The sequence below is a fragment of the Vanellus vanellus genome, assembly GCF_965231255.1.
Source record: "Vanellus vanellus genome assembly, contig: HAP1_SCAFFOLD_53, whole genome shotgun sequence".
Lineage (NCBI taxonomy): Eukaryota > Metazoa > Chordata > Aves > Charadriiformes > Charadriidae > Vanellus > Vanellus vanellus.
In genome coordinates this window covers 14,601-32,966 of record NW_028128477.1, presented here as the reverse complement: position 1 = coordinate 32,966, position 18,366 = coordinate 14,601, and the positions used below count along the sequence as shown (strand labels likewise).

At 49.9% G+C, this 18,366-nt stretch overlaps 2 protein-coding genes across 2 annotated transcripts; one reads left to right on the top strand and one right to left on the bottom strand.

Annotated features, from left to right (window-relative positions):
- Positions 1 to 4,511: 4,511 nt before the first annotated feature.
- Positions 4,512 to 5,472, bottom strand: LOC309684330 (olfactory receptor 8A1-like; the record flags this gene model as incomplete). Its single annotated transcript, XM_082500263.1, is given in 2 exon segments — positions 4,512 to 5,402; positions 5,404 to 5,472. Coding segments are annotated over 2 exon segments (960 nt in total).
- A 6,979-nt stretch (positions 5,473 to 12,451) lies between these two features.
- LOC309684314 (olfactory receptor 6E1-like) lies at positions 12,452 to 13,387 on the top strand (the record flags this gene model as incomplete). Its single annotated transcript, XM_082500249.1, has 1 exon — positions 12,452 to 13,387. The coding sequence occupies one exon, from the start codon at positions 12,452 to 12,454 to the stop codon at positions 13,385 to 13,387; it is 936 nt and encodes a 311-aa protein (XP_082356375.1).
- Positions 13,388 to 18,366: the final 4,979 nt, after the last annotated feature.

The following is an 18,366-nucleotide window of genomic DNA, read 5'->3' as shown; positions in this document are numbered from 1 at the left end:
GTGGGACTGCTAGATAACACAGAGATGCCGTGGGAGAACTGTGTCCTTCTGGAGGGCAGCCTGCAGCCCAGCAGGACCCCTCAAACAAGGAATCACTTATCTTAAATTTGCTTATCCTGAAGGCACGATCAGGTCATTTCCAGCCGCATACACTGTGATTCCAAGAGCGCCAAAGGCAGACAGGATGCAAGTTGGCTGCTTTTCCTCCATGGACATACGTGCACGAAAGGATGTGCAGTGTTGGTGTCTCAGCTGCGCTTCAATCCTTAGCCCCCCCCACCAGGGAGTGTAACAGTAAGAACAAGGGCAGACGGGAGAAGAGGGAATGCCAAAGTACCTCTGCCAGGGCAGGCAGGAGAGGGAGACACAGTCGGACACTTGAGCAAATCTCCTCTGTGGTGGTCAGGTTGCTGGAAAGGCAACTCATGACCAAACCCGCATGACACGAAGGGCAGAGGCTCTGCTGTGTGAGCGAGGGGACCAGGGGTTGCTCCAGGGAAGGCATCTGCACTGTCGGGGAGGGCAGGGAGATGCCTGTATCCCCCTTCCCACAGCATTTCTGGGAGCCCGCCTCTCTTCCTCCCTGCCCATGACTCTCTTACCTGGAGCTTGTCTTGGCCAGGACCTGTTTCTCTGTCCCCATATCTCCTCCCTCTTCATGCTCACAGACCCCATTCCGCCTGCTGCGTGCACAGCTCTGCCCTGCAGACCCCTCCTGGCAGCAGGGCACTGCCCAGGGACATCTTCGTGTGCAGGGGTTAACGAGAACCTCAGACAAGTCCTATCAACAAATGGGGTCTCAGAGCCTTGTGCACGGTGGAGAAATCCATTCCCATCTCTCCCTGCCCATCCAGCCGACCAAGAGGAGAAAACTCACAGCACAGACTTGTTCCCCTGCAGGTGAATAGTTCCTTGACATCATTTTTCAAAAGAACCCTCTGCAAATGTCCTTGGGGTGATCTGGAGCTGGGAGCAGTCCTCAGCCCTGCAGCTCCCTTGCAAAAGCAGAAGTAATCTGCCTCACTGGCGGTCACTCCTTCCACCCACAGCTTCTCCACACAGCGCCATGGGAGCTCCCCGGGCAGGCTGAGAGCATACCCTAGCAGGCGGCAGAGCCCCTGCCCCGGCATACAGCCCCCGGGGGGCAGGGACCCTGCTGGCAAGGACAGCTCTGCCCACCCCTGCCTGCACACCCAGTGTCACCTCCTGCAGACGTCCCCAGGAGCAGGCAGCCATCGTGCCCTGTGCCTCTGATGGTGGGGCAGGGAAGCCCTGCTCTGGAGCACGTCCTTCTCCTTTGCCCCAGCCATGGAAGGTGCCAGCTGTAGATGGTGCCAGGAGCTGCAGCTGCACTGCCCCGCAGCCAGAGACTTACTGTGCCGAGGGCTGTGGAGATGCCTCCCCTGGTGAACACTCTGCTCTGCCCTCGCTGCCTGCAGACAGTGCCCTCAGCCCTGCTGCGCTGTGCAGAGGAGCTGCTCCTGGGCAGAGCTGTCTCTCTGCAGCGCTGCCCACTTGCCAGGAGCTCCCTCCGGCCCAGCAGCCCGGCCCAGCTCAGCAGCAGAGGACCAGCCCGCGGTGGCACTCTCTCTGTCCGCTCTGGGCTCCCTGGAGGTGTCCCTGGGGCTCCAGGGGAACCGCCTGTGAAAAAGGCTGATGCAATCTCTGATGTTCCCTCCCTCTGGTGGGCAGAGACACTTACTTCCAGCAGTGGTATTTCTCCCAGCAGAAGAAGAGCTGGCCATGAGTACCCCCTCTTCTTGTCCCATCAGTAGCACACATGGGGTCTTGGACTCTTGGTACCAGGATTCCTTGTGGCAAGTCACCGCTTGCCTGGTGCCACAGCTGGGGGGCTTCAGCCCAAATGTGCAACAATGATCTCAGCCAGTGTCTGAAGGAACTGGGCTTTTTTAGCCTGGAGAAAAGCAGGCTGAGGGGAGACCTTATTGCTCTCTACAACTACCTGAAAGGAGGTTGTAGCCAGGTGAGGCTTGGTCTCTTCTACTAAGTAACAAGCAATAGGACAAGAGGAATTGGGCTCGAGTTGCACCGGGGGAGGTTTACATTAGACATTAGGAAAAACGTCTTGACTGAGAGGATTATCAAGCATTAGACCAGGCTACCCGGGAAGGGGTTGAGACACCATCCCTGGAGGTATTGAAAAGACATGTTGGGGTGGTGCTGAGGGACATGGTTTAGTGGTGGACTTGGTTAACAGTTGGAGTCAATGAACCTAAAGGTCCCTTCCAACCTAAACGATTCCATGATTTTATGATTCTATGATTCCATGATTCTATGATTCCATGATTCTATGATTCCATGATTCTATTCTACATAAATTCTGAGAGCCACGTTACAAAGAGAGAGGGAAAAATAGCTGAAGCTGTATTTTCCAGACTCACTAATTCTCTGTCAGTAAAGAGAAGGTCCCACAACCTGTGGGAAGTTTTCATTAGTTGGCCCTATGGGAAGTTTTGTTTCTTGGGTCTCTTGGCTCGAGCCTGCTGCGTTCCTATTTCCAGCAAGGGCAAAAGTTCCCGTTCAGGTATCAAACTTTTGCCCATCCTTCCCGGAGAGCCAGGACAGTTGTGTCACACAACTTTCAGTGTCAGAGTGAAGATGGAAAAGAAGTGTGAATTGAAATGATTTGTCCTCCAATGGAAACTCAAATCCTGAGCTGGCTGGACCACATTGGCTGCAGTTAGACATAAGTTACCTGAGACAAATGTGAGTTCAGACCTGGTTGGCAGAGTTTTTCACAGCCCTCACTGAGGAGAGCAGGGTGTTGCGAGAGGGGAGCGAGTATCTGTTCCCCAAATCCCAAGGTAGTGCCCAAACCATCTTTCCCTTGGCCTCTGGCATCTCATGTCTTGAGATGCAAGAAATGCTGGGCCTTCTGTCAGTAATCCTCCAACAATCCTTCAGGCGGTTGTGTGAGTTCCCTATCAGTATCTAAAAAAAGTAACACCCTCCCCCAAAACTAAACAAACAAAAGCCCCACCAATCACAAAAGAACAATCCAAAGTCACCCACAAACATTAATCTGCCTAAATCTAAATGCAGCAGTTTGCATCTTGGACAGCCGCTCTGGGCAGTGCCAGTGAAATCAGTATTTGCAGCGTGAGCCGTGATACCCCATCCTCAAGAACAAATCCAAAGCAGTTCAGAGGAAGGGTGGTCTTTCAAAAGTCACTGTATGTGTCCCCAGGTGGCATGGACACTGCTGATTCCCCACTCCAGAGCGGCAGAGGCTGGATCCCCTTCGCAGGATGGGCTTCTTGCCAGGAAGCCACAGCTATGGGGGTATCTCACCTGGTTCTTACTGTCCCTTAGCTCAGCATCCATTTCCGTGTATTTCACTCTTTTCTATGTCTACTCTTTCTATATGTCGGAATGACAGAAAAGCAAACATTTCCTAAAAGTTTGTCATAATGTCCTTGCTATAGACAAGAAGCCCATCAACCCTGGAGGCAGCCAAGAACATTGCCATGAGCACCAAGAAGATCCAAGAAGCTCAAGGCCTCTTCTGAAGGGCAGCAAATTCTTGCAACTGTGATTTGAGCCTGGAAGTGGGAAGGAATTTTCGTCTGTGCTTGGAGGAGGAATAAGCGTGTTGTGGCAGTATGTCAGGGCCGAAGGCCCTTGCGCAAATCAGGGATGATGGAGACATTTCCATCTTGTGTGCGTGCCTCAGGGCAGGAAATGGGGCATGCCCGCTGCTGGGGGTATCTTCACTCAGTCATGCCTCATGAGCTGACCTTGTTCTCTCATGCAAGAAAGAAGAAAACAGGAGGACTGAGTTTGCCATACCTCAGTCAGCCAGTGGGAAACAAAAAAGTAAAGACATTGGGAGAGGAGGGTCGGAGAGGGGGAAACAGATTAGGAGGAGGAAAGAAAGGGGAAAGTGATGATTGCTGTGTTAAAACATCAGGAAGCCAAGACCCAGCTTGTTTGCCTGTCTTCTGAAGATGGATCTTGGTTTTTCTTTTCGGGGGGGTGACCCTGTCAGACTAGCTTTCACAGTTGTCCTCTGCTAGGAAGCCCAGAGAACACGAGGGCTGGCATGCATCTACTGGAATTTAGACGTGTCCACTAGTGGGTCTTGATTCAGCTGCCCACTTCTCACTGCCAATAGGGAGGTGCCCTGAGGAGTCCCAGGCATGCAAGAATGGCAGCCCTCAGCTTGGCTGGGTAACGGAAGAGGAAACAGCATGTTTAGCGTAAGTTTTCTCCCACTCCTGGGCAGGTGTGGCATTTCACAGCTCCCACCTGCAGGATCACAATCGTGTTTACTTTAAAGAAGGAAGCAAGCCAGGGAAGATTTGACACTCTTCAACACCAGACCTGTATTTCTTTAAGACACAAATTCCCCTCTCCCACTTCTCATTCCACAACCAGTCCACAGATTCTGCACTTCTAAAGATAGACCTGGGACACAAAATATGCACTTACGAATTGTCCATGCTTGGTCAAAGGAGACCCACAACCTGTGTCTTCCTGGTGGATCTCAACTAGTATGAGCTCTCGACGCAGGCCACAGTTTTTCTGAGTGCATTTCCTAGAGCCCCCTTGACCTCCCTGTTCCGCAGGCTGTAGAGGAGAGGATTGACCATGGGCGTGAGGATGGTGTAGAAAAAGGAGAGCACTTGATTGAGCTGCCTCAGTGAGGCTGTCCTGGGTATCATATAGACAACGACGAGGGTGCCATAGAAAACAGTGACCACCATGAGGTGAGAGGAGCAGGTGGAGAAGGCCTTCTGCCTCCCCATGGTGGTGGGGATCCTCAGGATCGCAGCTATGATGCAGATGTAGGATACCAAAGTGACTACAAACGGGACGACTACATCCAGAAAACAGATTATGAAAGTCACCAGTCTAAGCACGGTGGTGTCACTGCAGGCGAGCTCTAGCAACGGGGCAAAATCACAGAAGAAGTGATCAATTGCATTGGGACCACAGAAGTGTAACTTGGAAAATTGTCCAGTGACTCTGGTAGACATCAGTAATCCTGCTAGCCAGGACCCAGCCGCCAGCTGGAGACAGAGCTTCCAGTTCATGAGGCTTGCATAGAGCAGGGGTTGACATATGGCCAAGTACCGATCATAGGACATGGTGGCCAGCAGGTAGCACTCGGCACCTGCAAAACAGCAAAAGAAAAAGAACTGCGTCATGCAGCCTTGAGCAGAAATGGTTCTGTCCCTGGTTAGGAAGCTGGCCAGCAGCCTGGGCAGGATAGTGGAGGTATAGCAGATTTCTACACTGGATAAATTCCCCAGGAAGAAGTACATGGGAGTGTGAAGATGCCGATCTGCCACCACCAGCACAACAACGAGGATGTTGCCAAACATGGTCACCGTGTAGAACATGAGAGAGAGGATGAAGAGAGGCACCTGAAGCTTGGGGAACGTTACTCAATCCCAGCAGGAGGAACACCACTGCTGAGGTCTGGTTGTCCCATTCTTCTTTCTCCATGAAGTGCCGTAGGACCTTGTTTTCCCCATGAGGCAGGAAGGGAACCTGGGGAAGGGCATGCGTTTCTGTGTTTTTTGTGAAAATGAACTGGGAAGAAGTCACTGCCAGAGACAACATGGAGGTTTTCCCCCATTTGACTGAATTCCGACTTGGTTTAGGGGCACTATGGGCAAGAAAAGGTTCTTTGAGAGGGCCAAACTGCTCTTCTTTGAAGAATCTCCTCTGATTAGAGAGGTGAGTTGCCGCATCGAGGTGCCTATTTCTGTGGAATGAAAGAGAAAGTTCATTTGATCACATTAGATGATGATGCGTGAAGTTATTGCCAGGACTAGCCAGCATAGGTTTAACCAAATCCTGCTTTCAAGCAACAGAAAGATGGGCCAGGGAGGAAAACTCCATCATGCAAAAAAGCCTTTAGGGGAATAATACATCATTGACCTCAGCATTGCCACCTGAGTGCTCAGGGCTCCCTGTTCAGCACTGCAATGAAGACACAAGAGTGTCCCGGGGGTGAGTGGGGGCTGAGGCGGTGCAGGATCCTCATGAACCACACGTTTCCAGTAAATGCCTGATACACACCTGGTTGCCTGCCCAGGGAACGCCTGTGGCTGAAAGAGAAAGCCCACACCACCTCTCTGGGCTTCCATAACACTCGGGTCAGACAAAACACTGTCCCTGATGATGCTCTGCCTCAAACTTTACACATTTGACAGAGAGTTGGAGATGGCCAAGGCAGGCACCTGGAGAGCCCAGAGAGTTCCTGGGACGGAGGAGCCCTTTGACTCAGTGATTCAGCGCACCTACACTGGGATGCATTGTTCCAGAAGGTGCTTCCATGGGGAGGGTGCCCCAGAGTCAGTGCTCTCAGTAAATCACACCCCATGTGGATGGCTGAGAGACAGCTGTGAGAGAGCTGAGGCATTGAGGTGAAGCCCTAAGACACAAGCAAGATGGAGAAAGAGACAGAGAGAGAATAAGAGTTGAGACATTAAAGGACGTGTGTTGGCACGCTGGCCCCATACCCTCCTCTCCAACCTCTTCATGTCCACGGAGGTGTCCGAGTGCCCATCAGCTGATGCCCCGCAGCTCTGTCTCTGCACTGACAACCACGCTGCCTGTATCTGTTCAGTGGCGTCAAGGACCCAGGGAGGGTATCCAGAGGAAAGAGTGAGCTGGAATAAGAAGACGTGCAGGACAGGGCTGTACCAAGACACATGGCCCCACTTCCTAGTGGCCGCTGTGCAAAGAGCCACTGGCACATTAATGACACCCACCTCAGCAAACCCAGCACCTACCTGTAGTCCCCAGCAGGATGTCACAGCCCTTCCTCTGAGGGGAATGGAGCATGAAAGGCAAGGTCTGGGGGCTATCTCCTGCCTCTTCCGCATTCCACCCTCCCCTTTCCAATTCTGCCTGCAGACCCTGACCCATGGCTTAGTCGCTGCTCTTGTCCTTGCACTCACCTGTCACCATCTCCTTCTGAGAGTCTTCAGCAGCACCTGAATATCCCCTTCTCTGCAGTGCCTCCCAGGTTTATAGAAAAGGCTCCTGAAGGTTTCTGCTGCAGCTCAACTCTCTGTGTCACAGAAAGTGAGCCCTGTGCAAGTGAAGCCCCGGGGGGATGAAAGCCCTGAGCTGCCCTCCCTTGGACCTCTGTGCTCTTTGGAGGCGGGGAAACGAGCTGGGGAATGAGCCGTGATCTCTTCCAGCTCATGGAGCAGAACTGTAATGAGATGCTCCTCACATCTTGTCCTTCTAGACTCCACGAATGGTTGTTGGGGAGGAAGGAGTGATTTCCTCCAAGCTGAGGAGACTGGGAATGTGGGACAGGATAAGTCCCCCACAGGGGTGCCAGGCTCTGCCCTTTAAGGAGAGAGGAAACCCAAACCTTCCCCAGAGGCCAAGGTGCTTCACTTGCTGGGGACTAAAGTGAGCTCAGCTGCTGATCTAGAGTGACAGTTAGGACTCCACCCTCCTAGAGGAATGGTGCACAGGGTTCTGCTTGGCTCCAGCTTTAGGTTGAGGGAGCTGACTTAGGTTCAGCTCTGCTGACTTGCTCCTCATGACAGGTGGACCCCTCAGGTCTCTCCTCTGAGTGCAAAGGGAGAGAAGGACCCTGGGACATCATTTAGGGTAGCAACTGCACAGAGCATTGTCTCCAGTGAAGTCAGACTTGGTGGTCAGGGCTGTGTCCCAGTAGGGTCTTGAAAACTGCAAAGGGTAGACATTCCATAGCCTGTCTGGACAACTTGTTCCAGTGTCTGTTTGTCTGATGTTCTTCCTGTTCCAGGTCAGAATCTCCCGTTTCAGGTTATAGAATCATAGACTCCTAGGATGGTTAGAGTTGGAAGGGACCTTAAAAATCATCTTGTTCCAACCCCCTGTCATGGGCACCTTCCATCAGTCCAGGTTGCTCAAGGCCCCATCCAGCCTGGCCTTGAACACCTCAAGGGATGGAACAGCCACAGCTTCTCTGGGAAACCTGTGCCAGTGTCTCACCACCCTCAGAGCGAAGAATTTCTTTTCCCATATCCAATCTAAATCTCCCCTTTTCCAGTTTGAAGCCATTCCCCCTCGTCCTATCACTACATGCCCTTGTAAAAAGTCCCTCTCCAGCTTTCTTGTAGGCCCCCTTTAAGTACTGGAAGGCCACTGTAAGGTCTCCCTGGAGCCTTCTCTTCTGCAGACTGAAGAACCCCAACTCTCTCAGCCTCTCTTCATAAGAGAGGTCTCCATCCACTTGCATCATAAGAATGAAACCATGTAGTTACCAAGGCTAATGGTTTCTTCACAAGCAGAGTCCTTTTGTAACTGTAAGGTTGTAGCCGTTCCTGGTGGGGGTCTCTGCAGATCCATCTCTGATCACACATGAAGCCTTGCTCCAGATGTGCCCCAGCTGTTGGTGGCTTTCGATGTGTGTGAGGCCAGAGCGGGGGGACGAGGGGCCCATGAGCAGCCTTCCCTGAGCAGATCCCACCACCCTTCAGGCACACTAGCTGAAGGGGGGTTTAGCAGGTGGGTGGGACAAGACAATCTCCAGAGACCCCCTCCAAAACCCTACCGGTGTGATCCTGGGATTCTGTGAGTGATCTGGTTTGAGCCAGTGCACGTGAAGGAATTTTTTCCTGGATGATATTTATGTTCACTCTTGGCTCTAGTTAAGGTCTGACCCATGCTTTAACTCCAGATGAGATTTTCTGTCAAAAACAAGAGCATTTTTCCTTTCCCACTTGGGTTCTGATAGTGACTCCCAGACACCTTGGCCCCCTTTTTCTTCCACAAGACAACTTGCTTACAGACACTGCTCCCCTGACTGAAGGGAGCTGAGGGTCCTCACTGGTGCCTACCTGATGCTGGTGGCGGCTGAAGAACCGTGTCCTGATCAAGCTGTGCAGGTACAGTCTGGAGAGCCAGGACCGGCAAGGACTCAAAGCCCATTTTGCCAATTTGTACCATGCTGTTCCTCCAGGAGTTCCTCAGCTCTTGCAACGTTGAGGTCTATGGTCAGCAGGGCCCTGTGAGCCATGCGCAGAGGGCAGGAGAGAGCCAGTCAGCCTTCTCCAGCCCATGAGTCTCTCTAGGAGAAGACCCAGGTCTGCCTTAGGCACTGGTTCTATCCAGCTGCTGGACCCTGGTCTTCATGGTCTCCTCATTGCCTGCACCCGGGCATTGGAGTCCAGGATGTTTGCAGCCCTGCTCCAGTTGCTGGAAGACAGACCTCGTATCCTCCTCACCGGTGATTCCAGCTTGAAGTTCACTGCCATTCACACATGCCCACTAAGAACAGAGGATGCGCCCGCACAGAAGGTAGTTGGAAATCGGCTCCAATGAGAACACGGGACACAGGCTACTGCAGGGCTCCATCAGAGAAGCCTGCTGACTAGAAACCTGTTTCCACTCACACGGTCCCTTTTTCCCCCTTTGCTCTGTTTTCCTATTTTGTTGCCAAACCACTTTCCTGCTGGTTCTGTTTTCCTTTACACTCAAAAGGAGTTTTCCAGGGCTACACACAACAGGGACTTATCCGAGAGTGCCGATTTCAGTATGTATATAGCAATACATGGATTATGGTGCTGTAGGCATCCTAGTCAAGGGAAGGCTTAAAGGGAAATTGCAAGGAGACTTTTGCAATGGCTGCGTGGGTCTGTAGAAGAGATGCTTCTGAAATGATCATAGAATCATAGAGTGATTGAGGTTGGAAAAAGCCTTTAAGATCATCGAGTCCAACTGTTAACCTAACACTGCCAAGTCCAGCAGTTAATTTTGAAGGTGACTCATTTTGGCTCATTTTGGAGCTGGTTAATTTTGAAGGGGGTGACTCAACTCAATCCTTTGGTTCCATGTCAATCCCCTCTCTCAGACCAGTGTCTCCTCTTGTCGATGTAGATGATGAGTTGGGAGGGTCCCTGGACCACCCAGGGGATTAATGACTGAAGTGCTCTGGCTGCACACTTGCACAGGCTTGATGCCCAGCTACACCACCATGAGAAATGTAACAGAATTCATACAGCTTTTGCCAGAAATATCAGTTCCTAGCTGGCAGTCCAGAATACCCATGCAAACCAGCAAGGCTGGAGAGGCATTTCCTGAGTCTGAAGACAAGTGGGCTGGATCAATATTTGTTTCATGCCACTGGGTAAAAACACAGAGAAAAGCAGAATCCTTACAGAGGGCAGTTCTGGTGTCCCATTTCAAGAAGGAAGAGGAAGCCCAAGAAAAGGGAAGGAAGGGTCAAAAACACAACATGGTATTAGTTACCCTTGTCATGCGTTCAACTGACTGGGTACAGAAATGGATCCTCACAACCATACCACATCTTTCCTGAAGACCTTTCCAGTCATTCCAGAGTGGAAAGTCCTCCTTTTCACACTGCTGCTGGTGATTTATCTGCTCACTGTCACGGGGAATGCAGTCACCATTGCCATCATTTGACTCTGCCGCTATACCACACCCCCATGGATCCCTTCCTCAGCATCTTGTCCTTCTTGGCCATTTAATTCACTTTGGTCATTCCCCTAACATGTTTGGCAGTCTCTGTGGCTGCTTACAAGTCACAGACCTTCTCCTCTGTCTTCCTGGGCCCAGGTGAGTTTAACCTATGTGCTGGGATGTGTTTCCTTTGCTGCAGTGCCATTTGCAACCCCTCATACTACTCTGTCCTTACGAACTCCTGGTTGTGCTCCATGCTTATCTTTAGCTGCTGGGGAATGACAACTCTATCCATGCTCAGCCCCACCAACTTGTATGCCATCGGACCCTCTGTGCCCAGTGTAGAGACTGCTTCTTCTGCGGCATTGTCCCTTTGCCGGGAGCAGCCCGCGTGGGCACCAGCTACTATGAAACATTAGCGTTGCTCTCTCCTCTTATTTTCAGATAATTTAGGTGTCACCCAACAGAGTAAGAACACACAACCCTTTGGGTGTTTGAACTGACCCAGAAAATGGAAACTGGGACTGTGACCTCTGTTGCACTGACTCACTATGCTCATCCTGCTGTAGGTGACTGAGCCTGAGCCGCATCCAGCCAGTGGTTTAACCTCAGAAAGTTTTCCAGGCAAAGCCAGTGCAGAAATTCCCCTGTGCCAGACTAGAGGCAAAGAACAAGCCGGGCGATTGGGTTCTAAGAGAAGCCTGAGCCCCAAGCTCAAATGTCCATGCAAGCATGGGGCACCGCCCTATACTGAACTTCCCATTTTACTCCTTGGGTAAGTGCTACCCATTCTGCCCTGGACAGAGCCTGCGGGGACAACACAGGCTGTGGAGAAGCTTTGCATCCCTGATTCAAACCCACCGTCTCCTCCCCTCCCTCTCCTCCCCTTCCATTTTGAATCATCCTAATTTGGGGGGGTCATCTGCTCTGCTTCTTTCTATGTCTAAAAGCAAATGCAAAGATGAAGGGAAAAACATCAGTCTTTATTGCATGTATTTTTTCTTGTGCTTCCTTCTGTTAAATGTGTATTTTGATGAAAAAAAAAACAAACAGTATGTTAATGAGTCAGAGATTTGAGACTCGAATAATGAGTTCCATGTACTTTGTTGCAGGTGCCTATGAGAACTTGTTTCCCCAAGGCTCCCTCTACAGTCAATGGAGACACGAGAAAATGCTAGAGACTGGGTCCTCCCAACCCATAACTGGCATGCCAAAGAAAGATTACAAATCTCTTCCAGACACTCTTCTCTTGCCCTGCATTTAGGTCAGGACATTTGGTAGTAATAGCAATGAGCCGCTGTTTGGAAACCACTGCATTTCGGCCCAGACGAATGTCAGAGGAGACCGTGTGACAGAGTGTGTGGAACCATGGTAAATTTCAATCATTATTTAGAATACTGAAGAAGACAAGTTCTATGTGGTCCCTATTCCACCCCCTCCCCCTTTCCTGAAGAAACAGAGAGCCAGAATCTGTGGAAGAGAGCAGGGGATTACAAAAGAGGTGCTTGATATTACTTGGTTTGAAATCAACAAATCCTCAGGGATTCCTAGCCCAAAAAGGCAAGTACTGAAAAGTACAAAAAAGAGCTTTCAACATACACATTTGATTTGATTTGATTTGATTTGATTTGATTTGATTTGATTTGATTTGATTTGATTTGATGGTTTAGCATTTGTGCAATAGAAGAGATGAGTTTGGCACATAGGTATGACAGATGTTTGCAATAGGTCTGAGTGAATTTGGAATTTCCCAGGAATGGGCTGAAATGGCTAAAAGCCTCTTTAAAATCTTCTGTTCTGCAGAAAGAACCCTTTGTGAGTGTTTGAAAAAGGTAGAAAGAAGATGACAAATACTCTGGGGACTGAAATGTAAAACATAAAAGCCAGGGTGTGAGAAATGCTTGGAGGACTATCTCTGTGTTCTATAGGAAGACTGCAGGAAAGGAAAGGCGTAGAAGAGGAAGGATAGACCTTGTCATCCAGACCATGAAATTATCACACTTGGCTTTGTGCCGTGTTCCTGCCTCGGCAGGATGAACTGAAATTCAGCATGGGACCAGAAAATGAAACTGCAGTTACTGAGTTCATCCTCGAGGGTTTCTCGGGGCTTGATCAAAGACTACAGCTATTTCTCTCTCTGGTCCTTCTGCTCATATACCTGACAACAGTGATGGGGAACACAACCATCATTTTCCTCGTGTGTGTGGATCACCGCCTGCAAACCCCCATGTACTTTTTCATCAGCAACCTGTCCTTCCTGGAAATCTGCTTTACGTCCTCCACGAGCATCAAATTGTTTGTGATCCTGGGTTCTGGTAGGAGAACAATCTCACTAAGCAGCTGCTTTGCCCAATCCTATTTCTATTTTGCCCTGGGCTGTACAGAGTTTGTTCTACTTGTTGTCATGTCCTTTGACTGCTATGTTGCCATCTGCCAGCCTTTGCGTTACACTGCCATCATGAAGCCTCAGCTCTGCGTCCACCTGGTTCTTGCTGCTTGGGTCATGGGCATCACACTGTTGACTTACCGTCCAGTCCTCCTCTACAAGCTGACTTTCTGTGGTTCGAACAAGATCCATCATTTTTTTTGTGACAACTCCCCCTTATTCAAATTGTCCTGCTCTGACACCAGCCTGATTTGGAAAATAGACTCAGTTTTATTTTCGTTTGTCATTCTCGGTTCCTTATGTTTAACTCTGACATTTTACATAGGCATCCTTCCCTGTATTCTACACCTCCCAGCAGCCTCCGGCAGGAAAAAAGCCTTTGCTACATGTTCTTCTCATCTCACCACCTTGGCCATTGTATACGGGAGCTGCATTGCTCTCTATGTGCATCCTTCAGGAGATGTTTCCTTGGAGGCAAACAGAATGGTAGCTTTGCTGAACACTGTCCTGTACCCATTCTTAAATCCATTCATCTACAGTCTTAGAAACAAGGCTGTGACACTGGCCCTGAATGAAGCCATTGCCCGTGCAACACGATAGCTTTTCCCTCAGTCACGATGCCTTTCTGGACAGCAACTCCAATGATCTGCTCTCCTATGTTAAATAATACCAATGAATATGCATGTAACCGCCAAACACAGATGTCTCAGGAGATTTATGTTCTCATTGGATTGTTTTAGGTTGAGTGATAAGAAGCTCATCTGCAACTGAAGAAGGCACAAGCAATGTCAGGGGTGTAACTCACTTAATGTCCTGCTCCCCAACCCACCACAGCAGAGCCAGCAGCTCATCAAGAGCCCATCTCCAGAAATCAAGAAGAGCACAGAGGCACAGTGGCAGATGGAAACCCCAATTACAGACTCCTGAGGAAGGAACATCTCAGCTCACCTCCTTCCAGAGCTGCCCTGGAACAGCCATCAGCCCCAGGAGTGAAACCCAACAAGATGAATCAAAGAGAGCAGCTCTCTGGATCACCATTTGGACTACGGGGATTGTTGCCTAGGGCAGTAGGACACATTATGGGTACGCTTCTTTTGATGCAACCCAGGATGTGGTTGGCTTTCTGGGCTGAAAGTGCACATGCCCCACTATGTCCCAGTATGTAGCCTCAGCAAGTCCATGCTGACTGCATTTGGACACATTCTTCTCTTTTTGGTGCCCAGAAATGTCACAAAAGAGGACAATGACTCATGGCACACTCCTCAGCAATCTGAGTTTGAACAGCCAGTGGTTCCCTGAGTTGCACTTTTGGCCTTGGTCAAATTTGGGTCCAACACTTGATTGTCCTCTCTTACAAGAGACCTCTGCAAATCCAATGGCCTTTCAAAAATTATATTCCACAGAAGTATAGATCTTCCCCTGTGACTTCATTGCCACTATTCTGCCTGTTAATAAAGTGGTTTTAATGTTTCTCGTCTTTCAGACCTGTATCACCTGTTTATATACATGCTCTCTATGTGCATCCTTGTTGCCTAGGGCTGTAGGACACATTATGGGTACGCTCCTTTTGATGCAGCCCAGGATGTGGTTGGCTTTCTGGGCCAGTAGTTCCCTGAGCTGCACTTTTGGCCTCCTTCAAAGTTGGGTCCAACACTTGATTGTCCTCTCTCACAAGAGACCTCTGCAAATCCAATGACCTTTCAAAGATGATATTCCACAGAAGTATTGATCTTCCCCTGTGACTTCATTGCCACTATTCTGCCTGTTAATAAAGTGGTTTTAATTTCCCTCAACTTTCAGACCTGTATCACCTGTTTATATACAATGACCATTTCTAAAGTCAGCTTTTCAGATGCAGACTGTCTCGACAAAGGCCTTTTCTATTGCACTCCACTTTTCTCCTGCCCTTCCTCTTTGGTCATTCAGATTCCTGTCACCTATCCAGCTGCTGCTTTGAGCTTCAGGGAGTTACAAGTTTGCCTGTCTTTCAGTTGTCTAATTATCTCCTTTAGCCAAGTCTGTAACTACGTTTATATCTCTCTTTTTGTACGTGTCCATCTAAAGCATTTCTGATAAGATCATCCCTTGTAGCAAAGCAACCTCATTAGAGGCAGCTTGCCCTGAGCATCTGGTTGCAGAGGGTGTTTTATTGTTTATCAAACTTGATCATGCTTTACTTTTCTCTGCTTGCAAAGAGGAAAACTCCTCCTGTGCCTGGGTGCAGCCAGGTCTCTGAGGAGCGCAGGAGGGAGATGGTGCAATGGAGCTGTAACACCCAGCTGCAGACTTCAGTGGAGAAGTCTGAGGTAAGGAAAAGTGATGCAAACCCCAGTTGGCCAATGACAGGGATGGGGAGGACAGGGAGGTGAGGAGCAAGGCTGTCCATACAGTCTCAGACCTCAGGGGACTGCTTTTCCTGGCTGTCCAGACCTCCTGAGGAGACCCTCTGCATCAATATCAACTGCTGACTGCTTCTATCGCATCTTTCTCACTGAAAAGTTAATAAAAAGAAACTTTGAAATAAATAAAAAAATATTTTCTATTAGGTTCTCTGTAAAATCTTCTTTCTAAATTACACTATGAAACATCTCCAATTAGCTTTATTGAAGACTTGAAGCAAATGACAGGGAGAGAAATAGCTCATTAGGACTTTCTGTACCTTAACGAGCCCCATGATGTATTTGGCCCTGACTCCATCAACCTCAGACACTGAGAGGAGACTGAACAAAGTGCTCCAGAAGTCCAAGTCAGAAGCAAAGTACCTTGAAGCCTTGATTGGCCCCACTGAGGGTCGTTACTGCCAAAGCCTCCCCATGGGCTCGTTAGAGGAGATAACTGGAGGCTGTGGCTGCAGGTAGGCAAAGGCACTGTGCAGGTGGCTGTAATGCTGAGGAACCCCTTGGCTTGGTTGATGCAGCAGAAAGGCCAACCCCTGACCCCCAGGCCCTGGGAAGGCAGGTCCTGCCCCTCACTGGTAGCTCAGGGCTCTTCCTGGGGGCCATGGGGTGTGAGGGTGAGCGAGGCTGAGTGTAGGAAAACCGCACACCACCTCCCGGCTTCCCCGAGCAATGGGGAAGAAGAAACCAAGTCCAGAGCCTCACCATAAAGTTGTGCCTGTGTTATGGTTTGAGAAACCCCTCACAATTTATTGTCATTTAGACAATCACTCTGTCACCCGATGACCCCTGCCCACCCAGGAAAGGGAATCAGGCAAAAAACAAGCAAACACATGGGTGGAAATGTCAACAGATTTAATAGACAAAGATTGGATAATTTACATTATAACACCAAAGAACCAATATGGATCCAGATACCAATACAAAATATACAAAGACTACACTCAGCCAACGATATCAGTCGGAAGCTGTGCACTCCCAGCAGTGGACAGTAAATGTGGGACACTGCGAGCGCTACAGCTTCAGGAGGAGGGGGAGGGCTGGGGGATCTGGCACTGGGGAAGAAGTTCTCAGGATGGCAGCTGTCCTGGTTCCGGCAAGGATGGGGTTAATTTCCAAGGAGCCGGCAGGGGAGGCACGTATTCCATACCACGTGACCCATGCCCCGCTATAAAAGGAGCTAGCCGGGGCGGGGGAGTCAGTCGCCACTCGGGGGCGGGTCGCGGCGGTGCGGGTCCGGTCGGTGCGCTTCGCGGCGGTACTGTAATCGCGTTCTTGTATTCCTTCACCGGTGTTATTGTTTTTCTTTCTTTCTTTTCTTTCTTTTTCCCTTTGTCTGTTCTGCTAAATTATAATATTTCAACCCACGAGTTTTGCCCTTTTCTGCTGATTTTTCCCACGGCTGTGGGAGTCGTGCGAGCGGCTGCGTGGTTCTCTGTTGCTGGCTGAGGCCAAACCACGACAGCAGCCATCAAGGGAGAGAATGAACTTTGCAGCAAACTTTCTAATCTATATTGAATGTGACGACGCTCATGGTATGAAATAACCGTGGTGGCAGCTTGGGTCGAGTGCTGAGGTCTCCTCCTGAGGTCCCCGCACCGGGTGAGCTCGAAAACGCTGAGACCTCGAAACCCACACACCACAGCTGGCTATAAAGTAAATATAGTCACAAATTCAGACACTAGAGTCCTCTAAAAGTGCAGTCTCACTCAAATTACTGTTATATTTGTCTTCTAAAGTATATATACACACACACGCAAAAATATAATTCTCTAAAGTGATGAACTATTCCTTTAAGAGGTCTGTTGAATTTCTGTAGTTCAAAACGAGGAGTCCCATCTATCGTAATTGTCAGCAGAACTGCTACCCTGGACTTCCGGGGGGCAGACTTGGGGCTTTTCAGGAGCCTGGTTGACAAAGTCCCCTGGGAGGCAGTCCTCCAGGGTAAAGGAGCCCAGGAAGCCTGCATGATTTTCAAGAAGGAAGTCTTAAAGGCGCAGGAGCAGGCTGTCCCCCTGTGCCGAAACACAAGCCGTTTGGGAAAAAGACCGGCCTGGCTGAACGGGGAGCTAGGGTTGCAACCTAGTGAGAAAAAGAGGATTTATGGCCTTTGGAAGGGCAGGCCACCCAGGAGGACTACAAAGAGGTAGTGAGGCTATGTAGGGAGAAAATTAGAAGGACCAAAGCCCAGCTAGAACTATACCTGGCTTCTGTTGTCAAGGGCAAAAAAAAAAGTTTCTATAAATGTATTAGCAATAAAAAAACACTGAGGATATTCTCTATCCTCTAGTAGATGGGACCGGTAACATCGTGACCAAGGATGAGGAAAAGGCTGAGGTACTTAATGACATCTTTGCCTCAGTCTTCAGCAGTAGAACCAGTTGTTCTCTGAGTGCCCAGACCCTTGAGATGGAAGACAGGGATGGGGAGCAGAATGCATCCCCTGTAATCCAAGGGGAAATGGTGAGGGACCTGCTTCAGCACCTGGAGGTACACAAATCTATGGGGCTGGATGGGATCCACCTGAGGGTACTGAGGGAGCTGGTGGAAGTGCTCACCAGCCCACTTTGCATCATTTATGAGAAGTCCTGGCTAACCAGGGAGGTCCCAGCTGACTGGAGGTTGGCAAACGTGACACCCATCCACAAGAAGGGCAGGAAGGAGGATCCAGGGAAGTACAGGCCGGTCAGTCTGACCTCGGTGCCTGGGAAGGTCATGGAACAGATCATCCTCAGGGCCATTATATGGCACATGCAGGAGAATAGGGTGATCAGGCCCAGTCAGCATGGGTTTGTGGAAGGCAGGTCATGCCTGACAAACCTCATCTCCTTCTATGACAAGGTGACCCACTTAGTGGATGAGGGAAAAGCTGTGGATGTAATCTACCTGGATTGTAGCAAAGCTTTTGACACCGTTTCCCACAGCATTCTCCTGGAGAAACTGGCTGCTCATGGCCTGGACCACGTGTACTCTTCGCTGGGTAAAAAACCATCTGGATGGCCGTGCCCAGAGAGTGGTGGTGAATGGAGTTCAATCCAGTTGGTGTCCAGTCACAAGTGTTGTATCCCAGGGCTTGGTGCTGGGGCCGGTTCTCTTTAATATCTTTATCAATGGTCTGGATGAGGGGATCGAATGCACCCTCAGTAAGTTCGCAGATGACATTAAACTAGATGGGCGTGCTGA